At 60.3% G+C, this 17,234-nt stretch overlaps 2 protein-coding genes across 2 annotated transcripts in view; one reads left to right on the top strand and one right to left on the bottom strand.

Moving 5' to 3' along the window:
• The window catches only part of Get4 (guided entry of tail-anchored proteins factor 4), a 15,365-nt gene extending 10,561 nt beyond the window's left edge, over window positions 1-4,804 (top strand). The window contains exons 5-9 of the mRNA XM_015502072.2: window positions 390-528; window positions 1,656-1,796; window positions 1,892-1,967; window positions 2,112-2,184; window positions 3,661-4,804. Coding sequence (XP_015357558.1) covers window positions 390-528; window positions 1,656-1,796; window positions 1,892-1,967; window positions 2,112-2,184; window positions 3,661-3,749 — 518 coding nt within the window. The 3' untranslated portion in view covers window positions 3,750-4,804. The remainder of the gene's footprint in view (window positions 1-389; window positions 529-1,655; window positions 1,797-1,891; window positions 1,968-2,111; window positions 2,185-3,660) is intronic.
• A 1,713-nt stretch (window positions 4,805-6,517) lies between these two features.
• The window catches only part of Adap1 (ArfGAP with dual PH domains 1), a 29,590-nt gene continuing 18,873 nt past the window's right edge, over window positions 6,518-17,234 (bottom strand). The window contains exons 4-10 of the mRNA XM_015502069.2: window positions 12,505-12,617; window positions 11,696-11,842; window positions 9,238-9,321; window positions 8,805-8,867; window positions 8,207-8,278; window positions 7,807-8,035; window positions 6,518-7,658 (exon numbers count right to left, since the gene is read on the bottom strand). Of these exons, the coding sequence (XP_015357555.1) occupies window positions 7,630-7,658; window positions 7,807-8,035; window positions 8,207-8,278; window positions 8,805-8,867; window positions 9,238-9,321; window positions 11,696-11,842; window positions 12,505-12,617 (737 nt within the window). The 3' untranslated portion in view covers window positions 6,518-7,629. The remainder of the gene's footprint in view (window positions 7,659-7,806; window positions 8,036-8,206; window positions 8,279-8,804; window positions 8,868-9,237; window positions 9,322-11,695; window positions 11,843-12,504; window positions 12,618-17,234) is intronic.

Below are 17,234 nucleotides of genomic sequence, written 5' to 3'. Positions count from 1 at the left end.
TTGGCAATCTTCACAGTGCCTGCCCAGAAGCATCCGTCAATCAGGCACCTTCAAGTAATCAGATGGATCAAATATTAGTCATTTTTATTGTCCCACCTCATGTGCATTTATGTTGACTGGAGCAGCTTCACACAGCTTGGAGAAACGAGGTGTTGCTGGGGCAGCCTTCTGCTCTTCAGCTTTCTGCATTTGTTCTTTGAGCACAAGGAAGTTGGGGTGTTGGTGTGAGTAGCCCTGTTGTGGTCCAATGAGCCTTATCACTGGTTTTCACCTGGGTCGCTGTGCATTGGGGTGTGCACGTGGAGCACATTTGGGGAGCAGGGAAGGTGGAGCCTTCAGCAGTGTCTCTGTGACATGTCTGTCTCCCTTTTTTTCTTTCCGCTTTGCAGAACAAAACTACTGCGAGTCTCGGTATCACTTCCTGCACTCCACTGACGGCGAGGGCTGCGCTAACATGTTAGTGGAGTACTCCACCGCCCGGGGCTTCCGCAGTGAGGTGGACATGTTCGTGGCCCAGGCGGTGCTTCAGTAGGTATTCAGTATGGCTTTGTGGTGTCGGTACCCTGCTTCCAGAGGTGGCCTCAAGTGGGCCACAACATCCCCTGACTGTAACATGCCTAGAGGGAGTGTAGGGATTGCAGGAGCTGACCACCGAGCTCACTTGTCACCTGTGACCACTGTGTATAGGAGTTGTCAAGGTGTCATAAACTTGGAGAAGCAGGAGCACGCTTTCAGGGGCTGTCTTCACAGCTGTTTCCTTGAGTCTCGATCCCTTTAGCGTGTGGACAGGCTGCACCCTCCTCTGCCAGGAGGGCCTGTCATCTGCTCTGCCAGGCCTGCCTGTCCCATCGCTGATCTTGAAAGTACTGAAATTTGTACTAGAGCTGACAGAGCCTTCCAGCTGCTCACTGACACAGGACACGTCGGCCAGGAACTGTCCCTTCCAGACTCTCCCTGTGATCCAGTTCAACTGCATCTCCGCACAGGTGGCTCAGAGGCCCACAGGTGCTTTAACGTCATCCACAGCTGCAGAGCCCTGCCATGCACTTGTCATTGTTGACATCTGTGACTTTAAAATGAGTCGTTTAGAATCTAAGATTCCCTGACCCAGCTTGGCCGGGCATGGCGCAGTGTCCTCTCGGGGCTGGGCTTGACCCTGGTTCACTGCCTCTGAGTTCTTTCTCCCTGACCTCTCGGGAGCTGCCTGAGGGATGTCCTTCTTGAGTGGAATCCAGGTGTGTCCAACACCCCACGAAGCATCAGACTGTGGGCCACTTGGGACCCAGGTGCCTGCACATGCTCTGATGCACAGGTGTAAAGAGGCCACGCTCCACGGGGTTCAGCAGACGTGGGCTCAGGTTCTGGCCCCATTTCTTAGCCTTTTGACCTTCAGCAGCCGAGTCTCCTTCCCAGGCTTAATATGCTTCCCGCATAAGTGTAAAATCCCATGGCGTTGGTGTACTTGAGGGACAGCACCAGGATGCAATCCTGCCTGACCCCTTGGCCACAGCTGTGGTGCCCTCTAGATCCTGCCAAGCTGTACCCTTGCTGGTGTGGACCGAGGTAGCAGTGCAGGGGATGCATGCCCTCCTAAGCATCCATAGAAACCAGTCTTCCTGCAGTATTCCCACCCACCAGCATGTTCTCATTTCCAGGTTTCTCTGTTTGAAAAACAAGACTAGTGCACTGGTGGTCTTCACAACGTACACGCAGAAGCACCCGTCGATCGAGGATGGGCCGCCATTCGTCCAGCCCCTGCTCAATTTCATCTGGTTCCTGCTGTTGGCCCTGGAAGGGTGAGTCTGGCTGCCGTGTGCGCAGGTGGGGCCTGGGCAGGGCCGCACGTGCTGCTCACTGGGACACACATCTGGTTGTCTGGTTGTTGTTGTAGCGGCAAGCTGGCCGTGTTCACGGTGCTGTGTGAGCAGTATCAGCCGTCCCTCCGGAGGGACCCAATGTACAACGAGGTGAGGACTCTTCACTGTCAGGCTGAGGCAGCTGCCGAGAGGAGGGAGCCTTAGTGCGTGGGTGGCCCCTGGGGACCCCGAGGGCTGGGGTGGCTCTGCCAGGCCTACAGGCTCAGTGACCCACTACTGCTCTGCCTCTTGCAGTACCTCGACAGGATAGGCCAACTCTTCTTTGGCGTGCCGCCCAAGCAGACGTCCTCCTACGGAGGGTTGCTAGGTAAGCTCTGCTGGCCTGCAGTGGGCTCCTCGCCGGCCCCCTGCTGGCCCGCTTCTGAGTCCTTGGCATAATTCCACAATTGAGCTGTGAATGGCCATCTGCAGGGCACCCTCTCCAAGGGCTGCAGTGGAGGCCACCTCCTGACTTGCCACTGAAAGTCGGGCAGTCTGCACCCAGGCAGGCTGGACTTGTGAGTGCGCCTGTGGGGCGAGGCCGTGCAGTGCTCTGTCAGAGCGTGGCTTATAATCCTGATACTTTAAGTGTTTTAATTTTACTTGAAGAGTGAATCACATTTCACAGGGTTCAGAAGTACAGAGCGCCCGTGTCCCTCTGGCTCCGTGCCTGGTCTCCTGCCGGCAGGCAGCCCGGCCATTTCATTCCCGGCAGAGGCAGCTGTGCAGGTGCCGGGACACACACCTGCTGCCACTCACCTCGAAGGTGGCTGCAGGCCACACCTCACATGTTCTACTTGCCAAAGCGCGCACCACATGATGGTTAGGCCCCATGTGCACACAGCTGTGTCGGGCAGCATTCCTATGTGACTATGTGACCGTCATGCCACATGAGCTGGCCAGCACACATGTGGCTCAGATGGAGACTGCCTAACTGCTCCAGGGCCAGGGCTTCTCCGGAGACGCCACTTCACGTTCGTTCTCCCTCCATGACGGGCGCGCTTTTCTCCTTCCCCTTGGCTCTCGTCTGTCTGGAGTGGAGCTCTGCCTTTCCCTCTGGCCTTCAGCTGTGTGTGTTGACCATGGCGCGTGGGAGGCAGGGCCCTGCTGTCCGTGCTGGGCCCCTGTGGCATGGCACCACGTTGCCCATCGTGGCCTGGGCCAGGAGGTAGCATGTCACATGCACGTGTCTCAGCTTGGGAGCACAGTGTGGTTCCCTGTCCCTCAGGCTGTTTCTGCTGCACTCCTGGCTCCACACTGTCCCCAGCCGCACAGTCAGTGTGCGGTCCTGCCAAGGCCGAGCTGGAGGTATGAGGAGCCTGCCTTAGGCTGTGGTTCACTGAGGACTGCGGAACCTCTGGCTTGCACTTTGACCCTCATGGGGTTGAGGGGACTTCTCAGACTGAGTTTGCAGTTAGATATGGCACCTGTTGGTAGTGATGGCATGTGCAGGTGACCGAGTAGCCTTTGAGGCTCTGCTTTGTTTCTGGGGTGCAGTGTGTGGCCACTGCACAGCTTTCTCCTGGCTAAACAGTCTGCCCGTGACGTCGCTGGCGGACTGCTGTCCCTTGTTGGTGGATGCTTTGGGTTTCCCATCACAGTTCACACGCAAGCCTGAGCACTGTCACTGCACATCAGCACTGCGTCCTTGGGGAACCTTCATGGGGTTCCTGGGCACAGGCTCACCAGGCTCTGCTTGTCCCCCACGGCATGCTGGAGGCCTGGCACAGCCAAAGGTTTCTGGGGGCAGGGCCAGCAGCCGCGTGAACCCGTGCCACTGTTGCCACACTGTCTCTCCTTCCAGGGAACTTGCTGAGCAGCCTCATGGGCTCCTCGGAGCAGGAGGAGGGGGAGGAAAGCCAGGATGACAGCAGCCCCATCGAGCTGGACTGAGCTGCCGGCCTGCATGGAGACGCCCACGGTCGGCACCACTGGACAGTTTCAGGAGCCAGGCCCAGAACGTGGCTCCTCACACCCAGCAGGCTCTTGGTCTGTAGTTGGCAGGGCTGCCTGTGTGGCGTCTGTCCCTATTTATGTAAGGTGGCCGAGGGCTGCACAGTCCGCCTGATGCTGCGTGACCAGGACTTGAGACTGAGGCCCAGGCTTCTGCGGGCGGCCGTGTCCCTTCAGCTCAATCACAATAAAGCGCAGGCCTTGCTGCGGCGTCCCTCTGCCATCCTTGTCTGTGGTTCCTTGGGGAGGGCTGCGGGATGACAGGCAGCCTATCAGTGACTAGACCGATTGCGCCCAGCATCCCCGCTCCGGGCGCCCAGCACAGCTTGTGGCATGCAGAGGAGGCAGTGGCCACCAAGGCGGGGACTGAGCCAGCCTCCTGAGGTCCTGTAAATGTGCGCGGGTTTCTCGTTTATCTTTTATTGTTTTGAACACGGGGTCGTTTTGCAATCATGGTGTACTTGCCCCTCACAGATGGGAGGGGTGAGCTGTGGGCTCCTTGCAGCTTGGGCAGCAGCTGGCCAGACCGATGCTTGCATGGTCCTTGGCCGTGGCTGTGGCCCCGGTGGTGCCCTGACATGGCCAGCAAAGCTCCTCTGTGCAAGTCCCGAGCCACAGCCCTGCTGCTCTCGCAGGCACCGTGCTGCCTCTCCAGAAACGCCCTTTTAAAGAGGGGCGCTGAGAACTTTCCACGTCCTTCGTGATGCAGTATTTATTTTTATTGGGTGATGGATTTCTTTGACCTAATGTTTCAGGTTTTAACCAAATAAGCAGTCCAGGAATGAGCAAATCTATCCTTTATCACTTATAATATTTCACATGTTACCAGTATAATTATAAAGGGAAACACTTTATTTTTTCACGATTAAGAGTTGTAGATTAATACACAGCGATCCTGCATGGGAAGAAGGGAGATGTACGTTATTTACTGTAAAAAATGGAATTTAAAGGAAGGCTTGTCAATTGTTGAGTATAAATAAATCCTTTATACTGGGCTTTGCAGCGCTGGTCCTTTCTGAATGAGCTCATGGGGCTTGCTGTGGGGTCTCGGCATCCAGCCCCCCACCTGCTGGTGTAGGGCCTTGGGTGGGGTGGGGTGGGGTGGGTCCACTGTGGCCCTTTGCTGCTCCTGGCCCTCCCCTGCCTTGGGTTGTCCAGAGCCTTTGTGGCTCTTGGTGTCTGAGCCAGGCCTGTGACCCACCCGGCCCCCCCTGGGGGGGGGGGATGGTGGCGTGTGCCGTCCGAGCGCCTGCCTGGGTTAGTCCAGGGCCTGTGTGCAGAAGTAGCCAGTATCAGGAAAGTGTCAGAATCCACAGGCTCCAACTGTAGATGTAAACGTGTGGTTTTATGAAGTCACACGCACCAGGTGTGGGCCCCACAGCTTCAGTGAGCAGGCCGGCCCCTTGGTGGCAGGGAAGTGGACTGTGCTGTTCCACTGGAGCCCATTGTTACAGGTACCAGGAGGGAAACACCAGGGGTTGTCAGTGGGGGCAATCCTGAGGGAGTCCCAGAGGTCGGGAAGGAGTCACAAGATTGGCATGTGATTGACGATTTGGAAACAGTTTGAGCACAATTCAGATTTTGTTTTAGGTGAATGAGGAGAATGCCCGAGGTGTGCACCTGTACACACCTTTGCTATGCCACCCACCTCCCGTGGGCCTCCTTCACAGACCTCGGGACCGACCAAAGTAGTGTACTGTGCTTACTGTGGCATTTGCTGTATGCCCGTGACACTCTGGCCGGGGATATGGCACCATTTCTACAGCCCTTGGTTAGACTTAGCTGTGCTGGGCAGGGCACCCAGTGCCCAGGCAGCTCTGTCCCCACCAAGGGACAGCCTGTGGAGCCAGTGACTGTCCTTCCATTGCTGTAGATTTCCTACCGTGTTTGGAAAACTTTCCTCACCAACTGTAAAGTTGTTCTGTGATTTCTTATAAAAACATGCAGGTTTTCTTGGTAGAACACACGTGCACACAGCACAGACACCCACAGGCGCACACTCATGAGCTCCCGTGAACCTGGACACACGGCAGACACAGCATGTGCACGTGCCCATAGTGGAAGAAGGTCCAGATCCCCCAGGAGGGCTGGCCAGGGCTGGCCCTACAGTGGTGCGACCCAGGACCAGTGCTGTGGTCTCAGGGCCCAGTCTCCACCTCTGGGAACTCAGGTGTCTGTAGAAGCTGCAGCTCCACAGGGCAGTGAGCAGTGACTCTTGTGGTGGGATGAGGGAGGGAGGGGACTCCAGGCAGAGTGGCTCCTGCCTCCCCAAGGCCTCAGTTTCCTCATTTAGAAGTGGGAGGGGGTGGGGGGAGCCCAGGCTGGGTGCAGGGTGGCCCAGGCCAGGGTAGACCTTACCAGAGGTACCCGCAGACAAGTTGGAGGGCGGCTGGGCCCTGGAGGACCTGCTGGGAAGGGGCACCTCGGGGCCTCTGCTGCAGGCCCAGACCTAGCCTGGGGCAGCTGTGGAAGCAGAGGTGTTCAGGAAGGGGCCCCTGGGAAGACACAGAGACTGGGCCTTAGTGAGCCCAGGGTAGGCCACCAGCCTTTTCTGGATGTGCCAGCCCAGACCATCTGAACCTGGCCTGGGGGCTGGGGTCAAACAGGCTGATGCCCACGGGCCTGTTACAGGGAGTCGTCCATCTGCGCCAATGGAGGGCAGGTGTTCCCAGCTCAGCCCCGTCTCATCCCAGCCTTCAACACATAGATGGGACCACACCAGAGCCACACTTTATTCCAGGATGTGACACAGGGCAGCAGGGTGCCCGGCCTTAGGAACCCTCCCCCATCTCCTCCAGGGCATGACTCTGCTAGAAAGGGCTGGAGTCACCCAGGTCACCCCTGGATGCATCTACCACCAAAGAGCTCCACCAAGCCCGTCCAGCTGGCCAGGACCTGCCCTGCAGGGGTCCCATGGAAAGGGAGCCCAGCTGTCCTGGATGGCCAGAGTGCAGCACGGAAGGAGACGAGGTGAGAAATAAATATGAGGTGGCTTCAACTGCTGGCCAGCCAGCAGCAAGCAGGGTCCCAGGGGCAGAGGGGTACAGGGTCACCCCTGCCTCTGGGGGCCTCTTGGTGGCGCCAGCCATCGTCCTCAAAGGTCAGGGCCGGTGGGCATGGATCACTGGTCAAGGCTGAGCACCAAGCTGGGCACAGATGCCCATGAGCAGATGGTGTGGCTAGGTCCCCTCATGGCACCTGGCAGCCCCTGGTGAACCCCTCCGTCCTCCTGCCCGAAGCCAGGGCCCCAACTGGCAGGGCCAGGATCCGCACGCACCATTCTCCTGGGAAACTGCCCCTGAGGACAAGGGCCACATGTCCTCTGCTGGCCCCAGACCCATGGCTGACACACAGCAGATACCCAATAAATACTTGTCACAACGGGGGAAGGGAGGGGGGGCATGCGGCAGGTCCGAGAGTCCCCAGTGACCCAGCCAGCCCACTGCTACCACTGCTGCCCACAGCCACCCAGCACACAGGGTCCACTTCAGAGGCCCAGAAGTCCCTTCAGGTTGGGCAGGTATCCAGGAGTTCATGGGGGCTGCTCCTGAGCTGGGAGACCCTGCAGGGCCATCAGGAGAGGCGTCCAGGGGCAGGGAGAGGAGCAGGTCAGCCGGTGTGGTCAGCAGCAGCAGCATGGCTGGGCTGGGACAGGCAGATGGGCCTTTGATGAGGTTCAAGTGCCTCCTAGTGGTTAAAGCTCAGGCTCCACCCAGCTGAGCCCAGGGCTGCCCCGGAGAAGGCCTCCCCGTCCAGCTGCGTCCTTGGCCAACACATCCCGAGTCCAGTGTCCTCAGGCCTCTGGATGGACCGTCTCTCGCTAGGGTTTATGCTTGAAGTGGGCTTCCACTGGAGATGGGACAGACAGCCTGGTCAAGCTGGTCAGCTCAGCCCAAGCCTTCCCCGCACGACCCACCTGGGGGGTTCCGTCCAGCCAGAGGCCATCCCACAGTGTGGACACAGGGCCTGGGGCCTCACCTCAGTGGCCAGCCCTCACCTGCGTACTCCTGGGGTAGCATGGGCCTGTCCACCACCTTCTGGAAGGCCTCCACCCACTCCCTCCGGTCCAACTCCGTCTCGCAGGTGAACAAGAACTTGCGGTCAGGTGTGACAATGGTGATGCCATGTGGCCAGTGGTGGCCCTGGGTGGACGGTGGGAGTCCCTCCAGCACTGTGTAGCCACTCTCCTTGCTGCCAATGAAGACCTCTCCTCGGGCAAAGGCGTCCTACAGCGGGGACCAAGCTGGAGCTGGCCACCCTCCCTGCCCCGAGCCCCACCATACCCAGAACTGGGCGAGGCTGAGGCCAGGACTCTGGGAGCCACCCCCATCAACACCCCACGGCCGTACTGGGAAGCAACCGGTTCTGTGGGTGGCTGCCAGCTGGACCCTCCTTACCAGGGGATCTTTGAAGTACATGAGCCTCCGGTCATCCATGGTGAACCAGCGCTTCCGGAAGCCCTCTGTTTGCTGTCAGTCAGGGAGGACTGGTGACCAGCTGGCCAGCCCCACCAGGCCCCTGCCCTGGCTGGCCACAGTTCACACTAGGGGGCTGGGGCCATTCACTGTCCACTCATACATGTGTACAGCTGGGCCCTGCTCTGCCCACCGACCAGAGGCATGAAGTCCTCACCACTGCTCCTCTTTCCCTGGACCCCTACCTACATGTCCCCACTGAGCATTCGTCCCACCTCAGGGGCCACCAGAGTCCTCCATCCCCAGGCAGCAGGAAATGGCATGAAGGGGCCTGGGGCCAGAAGGCTGAGGTTGACCCCAGAGCTCCAGCACCCAAAGCCCAGGGTGGTCCTGGGTTGGCTGGAACTCCCACCCAGCAAAGGGGCCAAGAGGACCGACCTGTGCCTAAGAGCACTCGGGAGGCACCTGGCAGGTCCTGCCTCACTGTGCCCTGTGCCGGGTCCCTGCCCACCCAGGCAACAGGGAGAAGCAGCTGACCTTGGAGTGTGCCCGGCAACACCCCACCCGCCTGCAGACCCACCTTGGGCCCCGTCTTCTCCATGTAGCCTTCCTTCAGGTAGTTTCTGGAGAGCTTCGGCACCAGCTGGGGCAGAAACGGGTGGGTCAGGCACCCAGGCTGGCCCCACAGAAGCCTGGCCCAGCCTCCAGGCCAGGGACCCCACCACACACCTGGGGTGAGGTCGCCCCTGCTCCCCTGTCTCTCCTTCCTCTCCTCCTCCCCTACACCTTCGGTCCACTCTGAGCTAAAATTCCCCAGGGAGCTGTGGTCACTTTGGGGCTGGCCTTAAACCAGTCTGCAGGAGGACCTTTCTGGGGGCCCGTGCAAGCCTTTGGTCAGTCCTGTGACCCACCCTGGGGCCCAAAGCCATCCCAGACTAGGGGGCATGAGGGCTGAGATGTCCACCGCTAGGTGTCCCCCAACCCTGGGAGATGACCATGGGACAGCCACTCACGTCTGCATCACTGGCCCCTGGAAAGGCCACCTGCAGGTAGTGGAAGCGGGCAGCCCGCAGTGCGTTGAACCAGTCCACGATCTCCTAGGGGCCAAAGGCTGTGTGAGTGTAGCCCAGGGGCCTCCCAAGGCCACCAGACGCACCCTGCCCTCTTCTGGGGCTGATGCAGGCTCCTGGCAGCCTCACTGGGGGATGGGCTGTGTCCCCACTTGGGCCACCATCCCCCCACGGGTCTCGTTCCCACGAGTCTCATGCCTACCTGTCTGCTGCTCCCCAGGTGCAGGGCTCCCACCCCAACACCCCACCACTCCTCTCCCAGACCCTCCACCTTCTGCATCCTTCGGTCCTGCAAGGCCACCACCAAGCCAGTGTGGGACCCACCCCCCTGCACTACCTCAGCCCCGCCCCTAAGGCTCTGCCCCCACCTGCCCCACCTCAACCCTCAGGCGCTGCCCATCACCCAACCCCCTCCGTGGAACCCGCGCTGCAGACCCACTTGATGGGCCACAGACTGCCCGTGACCCTCACCCCAGGGTTGCAATGGCTCACACTGACCCTGACATCAGATCAGTCCTGCCCATTCCCAAATCCTGGCCACCTCAGTTCTCAAGGCACTGCCCTTCAGGACCCCCCCAGGGTCACAGGCCTGGCCTGACCCGAAGCCTCCGCTCCGCACTGCCTGGCTGATGGCAATCCAGGTCCTGCGCCTTCCCACAGTTCTCCCACCGCACGCCTTGGAAGGGCCCGGGACGGCACCTCCGCAAGGCCAAGTGCCCTCCTCTCCGTACCTCCCCTGGCCTTGCAGCTCAAGCGCATCCCCCTCCTCCTGCCCCGGGGCCTTCACACGCCACTCTCTCCCGAAGCTCTGCCCTCCACCTTGGCTCTCAGCCTGGCGCAGCTGGGATTCTGGCCCTCTCGGCCCCACGGACAGTGCCCGAGGGCAGGGCAGGCCCACGAGTCCTCTCTGCCCCCCACACAGGACCCAGCACAGAGCAGACACCACAGCTGTCCCTGGAGGGTGGGACACTAGGGTCCCAGAAGAGACTCACTGAGAAAAAAAAGTCTCTCTTGTCCCCGGGCCACAGCCCCAGAGGAAAGTAAAGTGGACATCCACTCTCCCCCTGAGCCAGGCTCCCTCCCACCACCTGCTGATTGACACAGCGTTGGAGAGGAACATTCCAAGAACCCAAGGGGTGAGCGATTTGAGAGAAGTGAGCCCCTGACAAAGAGCTGGAAGACAAGTCAGAGAAATTCCCCAACTAAAAAAAGAAGAAAAATGAGGGAGAGAGCGAGTCTCGGAGCACAGACCTCTGGATAACAGGGTCTTGGGAAAAGAATGGACAGAGAAAATTATTCAAGGAAATGCTCCCTAGCCTCCTGGACAGGAGTCGCTGGATTGAAAGGGCCAGCACAACCGAGGGGACAGGCCCAGGAGGAGGCATGTCACCAGAAACCATGAAAAGCTCGGGATGATGCTGGGCAGAAAACTCAGCACGCGGGCCTTCAGAATGAGGAAGAAATCCACCGGCCTAGAACCGTCCAGCCAGCCAGGCTGCAGGCAGGGGAAGGCAGGGCTCCCCGTGTGCGGGATGTGGCACTTTTCTCAGGAAGCTACATAAGGGTGTGCTCCACCAAAACGAGGGTGTAAGCCACAGTGAACTGAGGCCCAGGCTGCAGAACCATGAGGTGAGTCTGCGATCGTTAGGATGCCTGGTGCCTCAACACCAGTCCCAGGCAACCGCCAGTCCCAGGCCACCTCGGGAAGCCCGGCTGTTTACCCGGGAGACAAGACAGTACGCAGGAGGGAAGGGCCGTGGAGGCAAGCCCCCAGGTGCAGGTTCGATGTCATTTTCAAGTTGTCAGGATGGTGTGGGCAGACCGCAGGAGAATCAGGAGGGGGATTTGCAGGCCCCAGGGGAGCCCTCCTCAGAGGAGTCCCCAGAAGGTACAGAAAGTGGCAGATCAGGCCAAAGGATCTGCCAGAGACCTGGGAAGGTGGCCACCTGGGGAGAGGGCGCCTCCAGCCTGCGGAACACTCACGATGCGCACTTGGGTGAAAATGGAAATGAAAACCAGAATAAGAGAGAGTCTGGGTTCACCCCTGAGGTCTTGCCGTCTGGCCCAGGGACAGAAGGACAGACTCTAGGGAGCTCTGCTGGTGGGGCCCTGCCACACCCCTCCAGAGATGCGGGTAGGACAGCCATGGGGGTGGGATGGGGGCAGCACTGCCCTCCCCCTGCAGGGCCAGTGGGAGCTCAGGAGACCTGACCGAGCCAGAGCCATCCCTGCTCTCCCACAGGGGCCCAGGCCAGGCTCCCCGCTGTGCACGAGGGTGGGTGACGGATGCTGCTGGGTGAGCTGCAGACCCTTGCAGGGGACAGGAGCATCCCTGCTGAGACAGTAAGGGCCCCCTTGGTGACCCATGCCCAGCCCCCACCCCCCAGCCCACATGCGCCACCTTCCCATCCTCATGATAGATAAAGATGTTGCGGGTGCTGTTGTCCTTCAGGTAGGTGACCTGCAGGCCATGGGGGTGGCCAATCTTGGCCGGCTGGAAGGTGGCATTCAGGTGCTCAATCTTCATGACAGCCTTGGGCTCCTTGGCCTGCAAAATGGGACTGGTCTGAGCATCAGGCAGGGGCCATTGTCTAAGCTCAGCTAGAAGGAAGGAGAGGGTGGGCTGTATATGGATGCAGGTGGCATATCTCTGTGCTGTGTGACCTTGGGCAAGTTACTTAACCTCTCTGAGCCTTGCCTCCTGGTCTGTAAATCAAAGGTAATAGTATCTCCCTCCCTGGACATAAGGACTAAATGTCACTCTGCGGGGGGCACTCAGTGTCACACCCCTTCCCTTTACCTTCCCCTGTCATCTGAATTGTCCCCTGAGAGCTACTGGCTTGAACCCCAGTTCCTTCCTTCCTTTGTACTGTGGCCTGCAGCCATGACGGTGCCCATGGCAGGGCGGCCAGGCAGTGGGCAGGGAGCTGTGCCCTCCCCACACCTGGGCCCCAAGCCCTATCCTCTCCCAGGCAGCATCCTCAGAGGCCATTGGGGGCGTGTCCCATACGGGTGAATCCTTGGGCTGTATCCTCAGGGTCTGTCCCTTGGAACTGGCCTCGTGGGGGGTGGCCTCGTGCCCGTGGGGGTGGCCCCTTCACGGGAGTGTATCGGTCATGGTTCCTGTCCAGGGGTCGGAATTCAGCCACTGCGGCCCCCGAGGGCCACCTCCTCGAGACAGGCGCCCCACCCCGGCCGCACCCCGCTCACGTCATTCCTGTTGAAATACTTCAGGGCCCCCTCGCGCTCTGTCAGCACGAACTTCCGGCTTAGAAACTGCCCGTTGTCCCGGCCGCGCTTCCAGAGAAAGCCCTCGCGGTACCCTGGGGTGGAGAGGAGACACAGGGTCACAGTGAACCAGGCCCTGAGTAGACGGATCCCAGCCTGAGGAGGGGACGAGTGACTGGGCCTTTAGCCAGCTGTCCTTGTATGTACCTGTCCCCAGGGGCCCTCCACCTCCCTGACCTTGGCTGACTGCCAAAACACCACAGGTGCTGGGGCTCAGGCCCCCTCCCCGTCCCCACCAGGACGTAGGCTGCCACCTGCTACCCTTTGGGAGGTGCAGCTTGCATAGGGGAAGGAGGGCCAGCGCCCAGTCCCACCCCGTCGCATGGGTGCACACCCACGGGCCACCCTTGCCCACAGTGGTGGCCCCAGTGTCCACTGGTCTCCCCACACCTAGGTGACAGAAGGATCTGCAGAGGTGGCTGAGGACCATGGGATGGGAGGTGTCCTGGGGGGCCAGGGGGGACGTGGTCACCACAAGGAGGCAAGGCAGGGAGACGAGAGGGAAGAGGTGGAGAGATGCCAAGCAAGGCCTGGGCCACACAGAGCCCCCGACAGCACGCCGCACACTTGCTCGAGCCCTGGAGAGTCACCTTGCAGTTCTGACACCAGGTGTCACTTACAAGAATACGTGTGGGTGGTTTTTGGTCACTGAGCAGTGGTAAATGACTCACGTACCACCCAGCTCCAAAGCATCTGTTCCCCTCCCTACACCACTAGGCTTCACTTTACCATCATTCCCACCCACCCACCTACCCACCCATCCCGTCCCACCCATCCACGCGCCAACCCACCCACTCACCCACCTACCCATCCACCCATCTCATCTATCCATCCCACTCACCTACCCACTCATTCATCTTCCCATCCCACCCTCCAACCCATCCACCCACCCATCCCACCCATCCATGTGCCAATCTAACTACCCACCCACCCACCCATCCACCTATCCACCCATCCCATCCACCCACCCATCTATCCACCATCCACCTACCCACCCATCCACCCAGTCCAGCCCACTCATCTCTCTGTCTACCCATCCGTTCATCCACTATCCATTTTCCCATCCATCCGTCCGTCCCTCTGGAACTTCATGGAATCAGGTGGCCTGCCGCTTCCCCTCCCCAGGATGTTCTCTGGAGCTGCCCCTGAGCTGCCATATGCAGTAGGATTCCTTTGTGAGTTGCCCAGGGTCCCACATGTCCCATGTGCTGATGCACATCTGGGTTGCTTCCACTTTGGGGCTGTCCTGGGCCTTACTGCGCAGTAGGGACATGTCCTCCCACCCAGTGGACACAGCCCTGTGCTTCTCAGGGTCTTCCTTGGGCAGACACGGCAGACTTGCTGGGTTTCAGAGCAGCTCTCTCTCTTTGGAGAACAGGGTCCTGCTGCCCCCGGGGTCTGGAAGCTCCATGAGGCGTCACCGGAGGGGCTTGAGGGGAACGTGACCTGGATGCAGGGAAGGGCTGGCAGCACCACTGTGGGAGGGCAGCCCCTGCGCGTCCTCATCACCATCCAGCAGCCCTTTGGGAGGCGCAGCACCCACCAGCCATGCGCACAGCGTCCCTCCTGCCCTTTCTCCCCTCCCCACTCTCGGGCTTGACTGGAGTGGATGACCTTGCCCGCGGGTATCGGGCGGGTCCGTCATTTCCTTCAGCTTCTTTGAGTAGGTGAGAGTGAGATTCCACCTTTCCAGCAAGAATGTTAAAGGACCTGGCTTCTCAGTGCACTGGTGCACTGATGCCTCACGGTTCAGACACCGCTCAACCCGACCACCAAGTCCCCCATCACGTCCCCTCAGCTGCTGGGCAGCCTCATCCCCAACAACAGAGACAAAGGGCTGTTTTCTCTGCTCCCTGAGACACGGGGCCATAAAAGGCAGAAGCCTGTGTCAGGAGGCGGCGGTCGGCTCTGTCTCCGGTCAGTGCCAGGCATGGTCCACTGCCGCCCCTACAACTTCAGGGGCCCCGTGAGAATCTCTGAAGCCTGTGGAGATGCTGACCTGCCCTTGCCCCCCCACCATATCCCCAGTGCCCAAGCAGGACATGCTCAGAACATGCGCTGACCAACTGAGCGGGCACCAAGGTCCTCTTCAGCCACTTGGTCCTCTTCAGCGTCAGGTCCAGTCTCTCTGCCCCAGCTGCTGAGCAGGACTCCAAAGAGTGCTGGATAGCGCCTTCCCAAGCAGGCCATAGTAAGTGTCCCCCAGCCTCAGAGTGGCCCAGCCCCTGGCAGGCACTTCGCACCCCCACCTCACTTATGCCCAGAACTTCCCAGGTACATGTGCTGGCCCCAGCCCACCAGCCGCCTTTCTCCTTGCCATACCCGCGGCGCCCAGCAGGTGGCAGCAGTGCCTCAGGAGCCGGCAGGCCACAGGGCAGGGCAGGCTCTGGGCTCCTGCTGACCAGCTGCCCCCAACAGCTGCTGCTGCTGCCAAGGGCTGGGCACAGAGGCGGCTCTGTGGATGCTCGTGGTCCAGCACACATCCGAGGTCACAGGGCCAGAGACGCACTTGGAGCCCATGTGGCGAGACAGCAGGAGGCCTCATCTAGACATGAGGGTGTTTCAGATGGGTGCTGGCCAGGATCCCTGCACCCAAGTCCAAACCTCCAGAGCCTCTGCTTCCTTCTCAGGAACAGGGTCAGCCCAGGGATGAAAAGTGTCCAGGCTCTGTCCTGACCCCGAACAACCTATCTAGAGGACCTGCCCACCCTAGCCTGGGCCCTTGGCCAGAGATACAGCCAGCAGGGCCTGCACCTCTGCTGCTCGGGCCCTTGTTCCATGCTCCCAGCGCCGCCCCCCCCCCACTCCAGGCCACCTGCACAACTGCCCTCCTGCCCACACTCAAGGCTGGTGGACCCAGCAACCAACTTCTCTGGAAGTTGCGGTCCCAAGGCACAGGCTGTCAACTTGCTCAGCACTAATTGAATACCTACTGCATGTTGAACCCAGCACCCCAGGAAGCGGCCTCTGCTCCAGAGTAAAGAAGCTTCTGGGGCCGACCGCAGTAGGCGCGCTGGAGCACGCTGCGCTTCCGTCTTGAGGGGACTGCCTGCACCCAAGGACAGCAAACCCAGCCAGACACAGAGCGGCCGGCCTGCTACAGTGCCCTGGCGACACGTACGGCAGGCCACCTGCAAAGCAGGTTGGAGGCTTCTTCTATGGGAAACACACACGTGCATGTGACCAGAGAGCCGTGAAAGTCCAGGAGAAATGACAAGGATGTGCACGGGTGATGGCTTTAGTCTCTCAAGAGTCACAAACCGGACACAACCCGAATCCCTCAGCAGGAACAGAGCACACCCACCGTGGTGCACCTTGCCACAGAGCCACCCTGGACCTGTAGCAATGCGAGGAGCCTCCTGTGTGCCCAGGGAGGGAGCCAGGCACACCCTGCCCGTCTCCACCCAGCGACACAGGAGGGCAGAGCTACAGGCAGAAGGCAGGGCAGTGGCCACGGGGACTGCAGGGGCAGGCAAGAGGACTGCGGGGTGCTCAGGTGAAGTCGGGGTTCTGTACATGGCGTCTGCCGCAGCTCTGAGAACTGTGCTCTAAAACGGATATGCAAAGTGTACGCCAATCATGTCACGTAAATACAGATTGTGTGTGTGTGTGTGTGTGTGTGTGTGTTTAATTGGGGCAGGGGAGTGTATGGCCTTGCTCTGAGGGTGACAGCCAGGATTGCTGAGTGGTGGGTGGCTGGGCATTCTGTGCCTGGGCCTCTCGGTGGGGCCCTCTCCCACTGTCAGGGGTCTCCTGCTGGGGTGTTGCCTCAATGAAAGGTGAGCCTAGAGCTGGGACTGCGGTGGGGGGGGGCGGCATCAGAGAAACTGAGGCCCTTCACCCAACCCTGCCCAGCCCAGGCCCAGGACCTGGTCTCTGGACTTTCGAGTCCATGTGGGCCAGCCACACCTGGAGAGTTCAACCCAGAGCCAAAGGCCACATCTGTGAAACTGCTCAGGACTCTGCCTCTCCCTGCCCACTGCCCGAGGCACCTGGGCTCTGTCCCCAAACTCCCTGGGTCCTTGCTGGCCTGTCACCTGGGCAGGACCTCTGGCACCTTCTTAGTTGATAGAGGAGGCAAAAATCAGCACCCACACTCTGGGGGCCTCACTGCTGCCTGCTGGGGTCTCACACTGGGAATTAACTCCAGAGGGGAGGGGGGCCACATGGAGGCAGGTGGAGCGAGGCTTCGGGGCCATCCATCCTGAGTGGGCTCAAGGTGCAGAGGCCTACCCGGTGCGTGTGGCCCCCGCTGCCCCCTGCTCCCAAGCTACACAGGGCTCAGAGACACTGCCTGGTGCTTTAGGGCTGCTCAGTGACCAGCAGGGTAGCTGGCACTGAGTCAGGGCCTCACCAGCTGGCCCCTGAGACCTCCACCACCCCCTCCTGGCTCTATCAAAGGGGCAGGGCTGAGGCGAGGTCTGCTAGACCCCCTCCCATGGTCCCTGAGAGCCAGCGAGACCACTGGACTTATCCAGCACATTCGGCACAGCTGGACTCAGGACCCCTGATGTGACTTCAGCATATCACAGGAAGGAACAGTGGCCACAGATACTAGGATGAGGCCAGAGGGTGGGGCTGGTGGCTCCTGAGCCACTGTGCACCTCTTGTCCTGGGTGCGCCCCACAGCAAAGGGCACACACTAGCCCCGG

The sequence above is a fragment of the Marmota marmota genome, unplaced genomic scaffold (genome assembly GCF_001458135.2).
Source record: "Marmota marmota marmota unplaced genomic scaffold, marMar, whole genome shotgun sequence".
In the NCBI taxonomy this organism is placed as follows: domain Eukaryota; kingdom Metazoa; phylum Chordata; class Mammalia; order Rodentia; family Sciuridae; genus Marmota; species Marmota marmota.
Note: the sequence above shows the minus strand (reverse complement) of the source record. Positions and strands in the feature narration are given on the sequence as shown.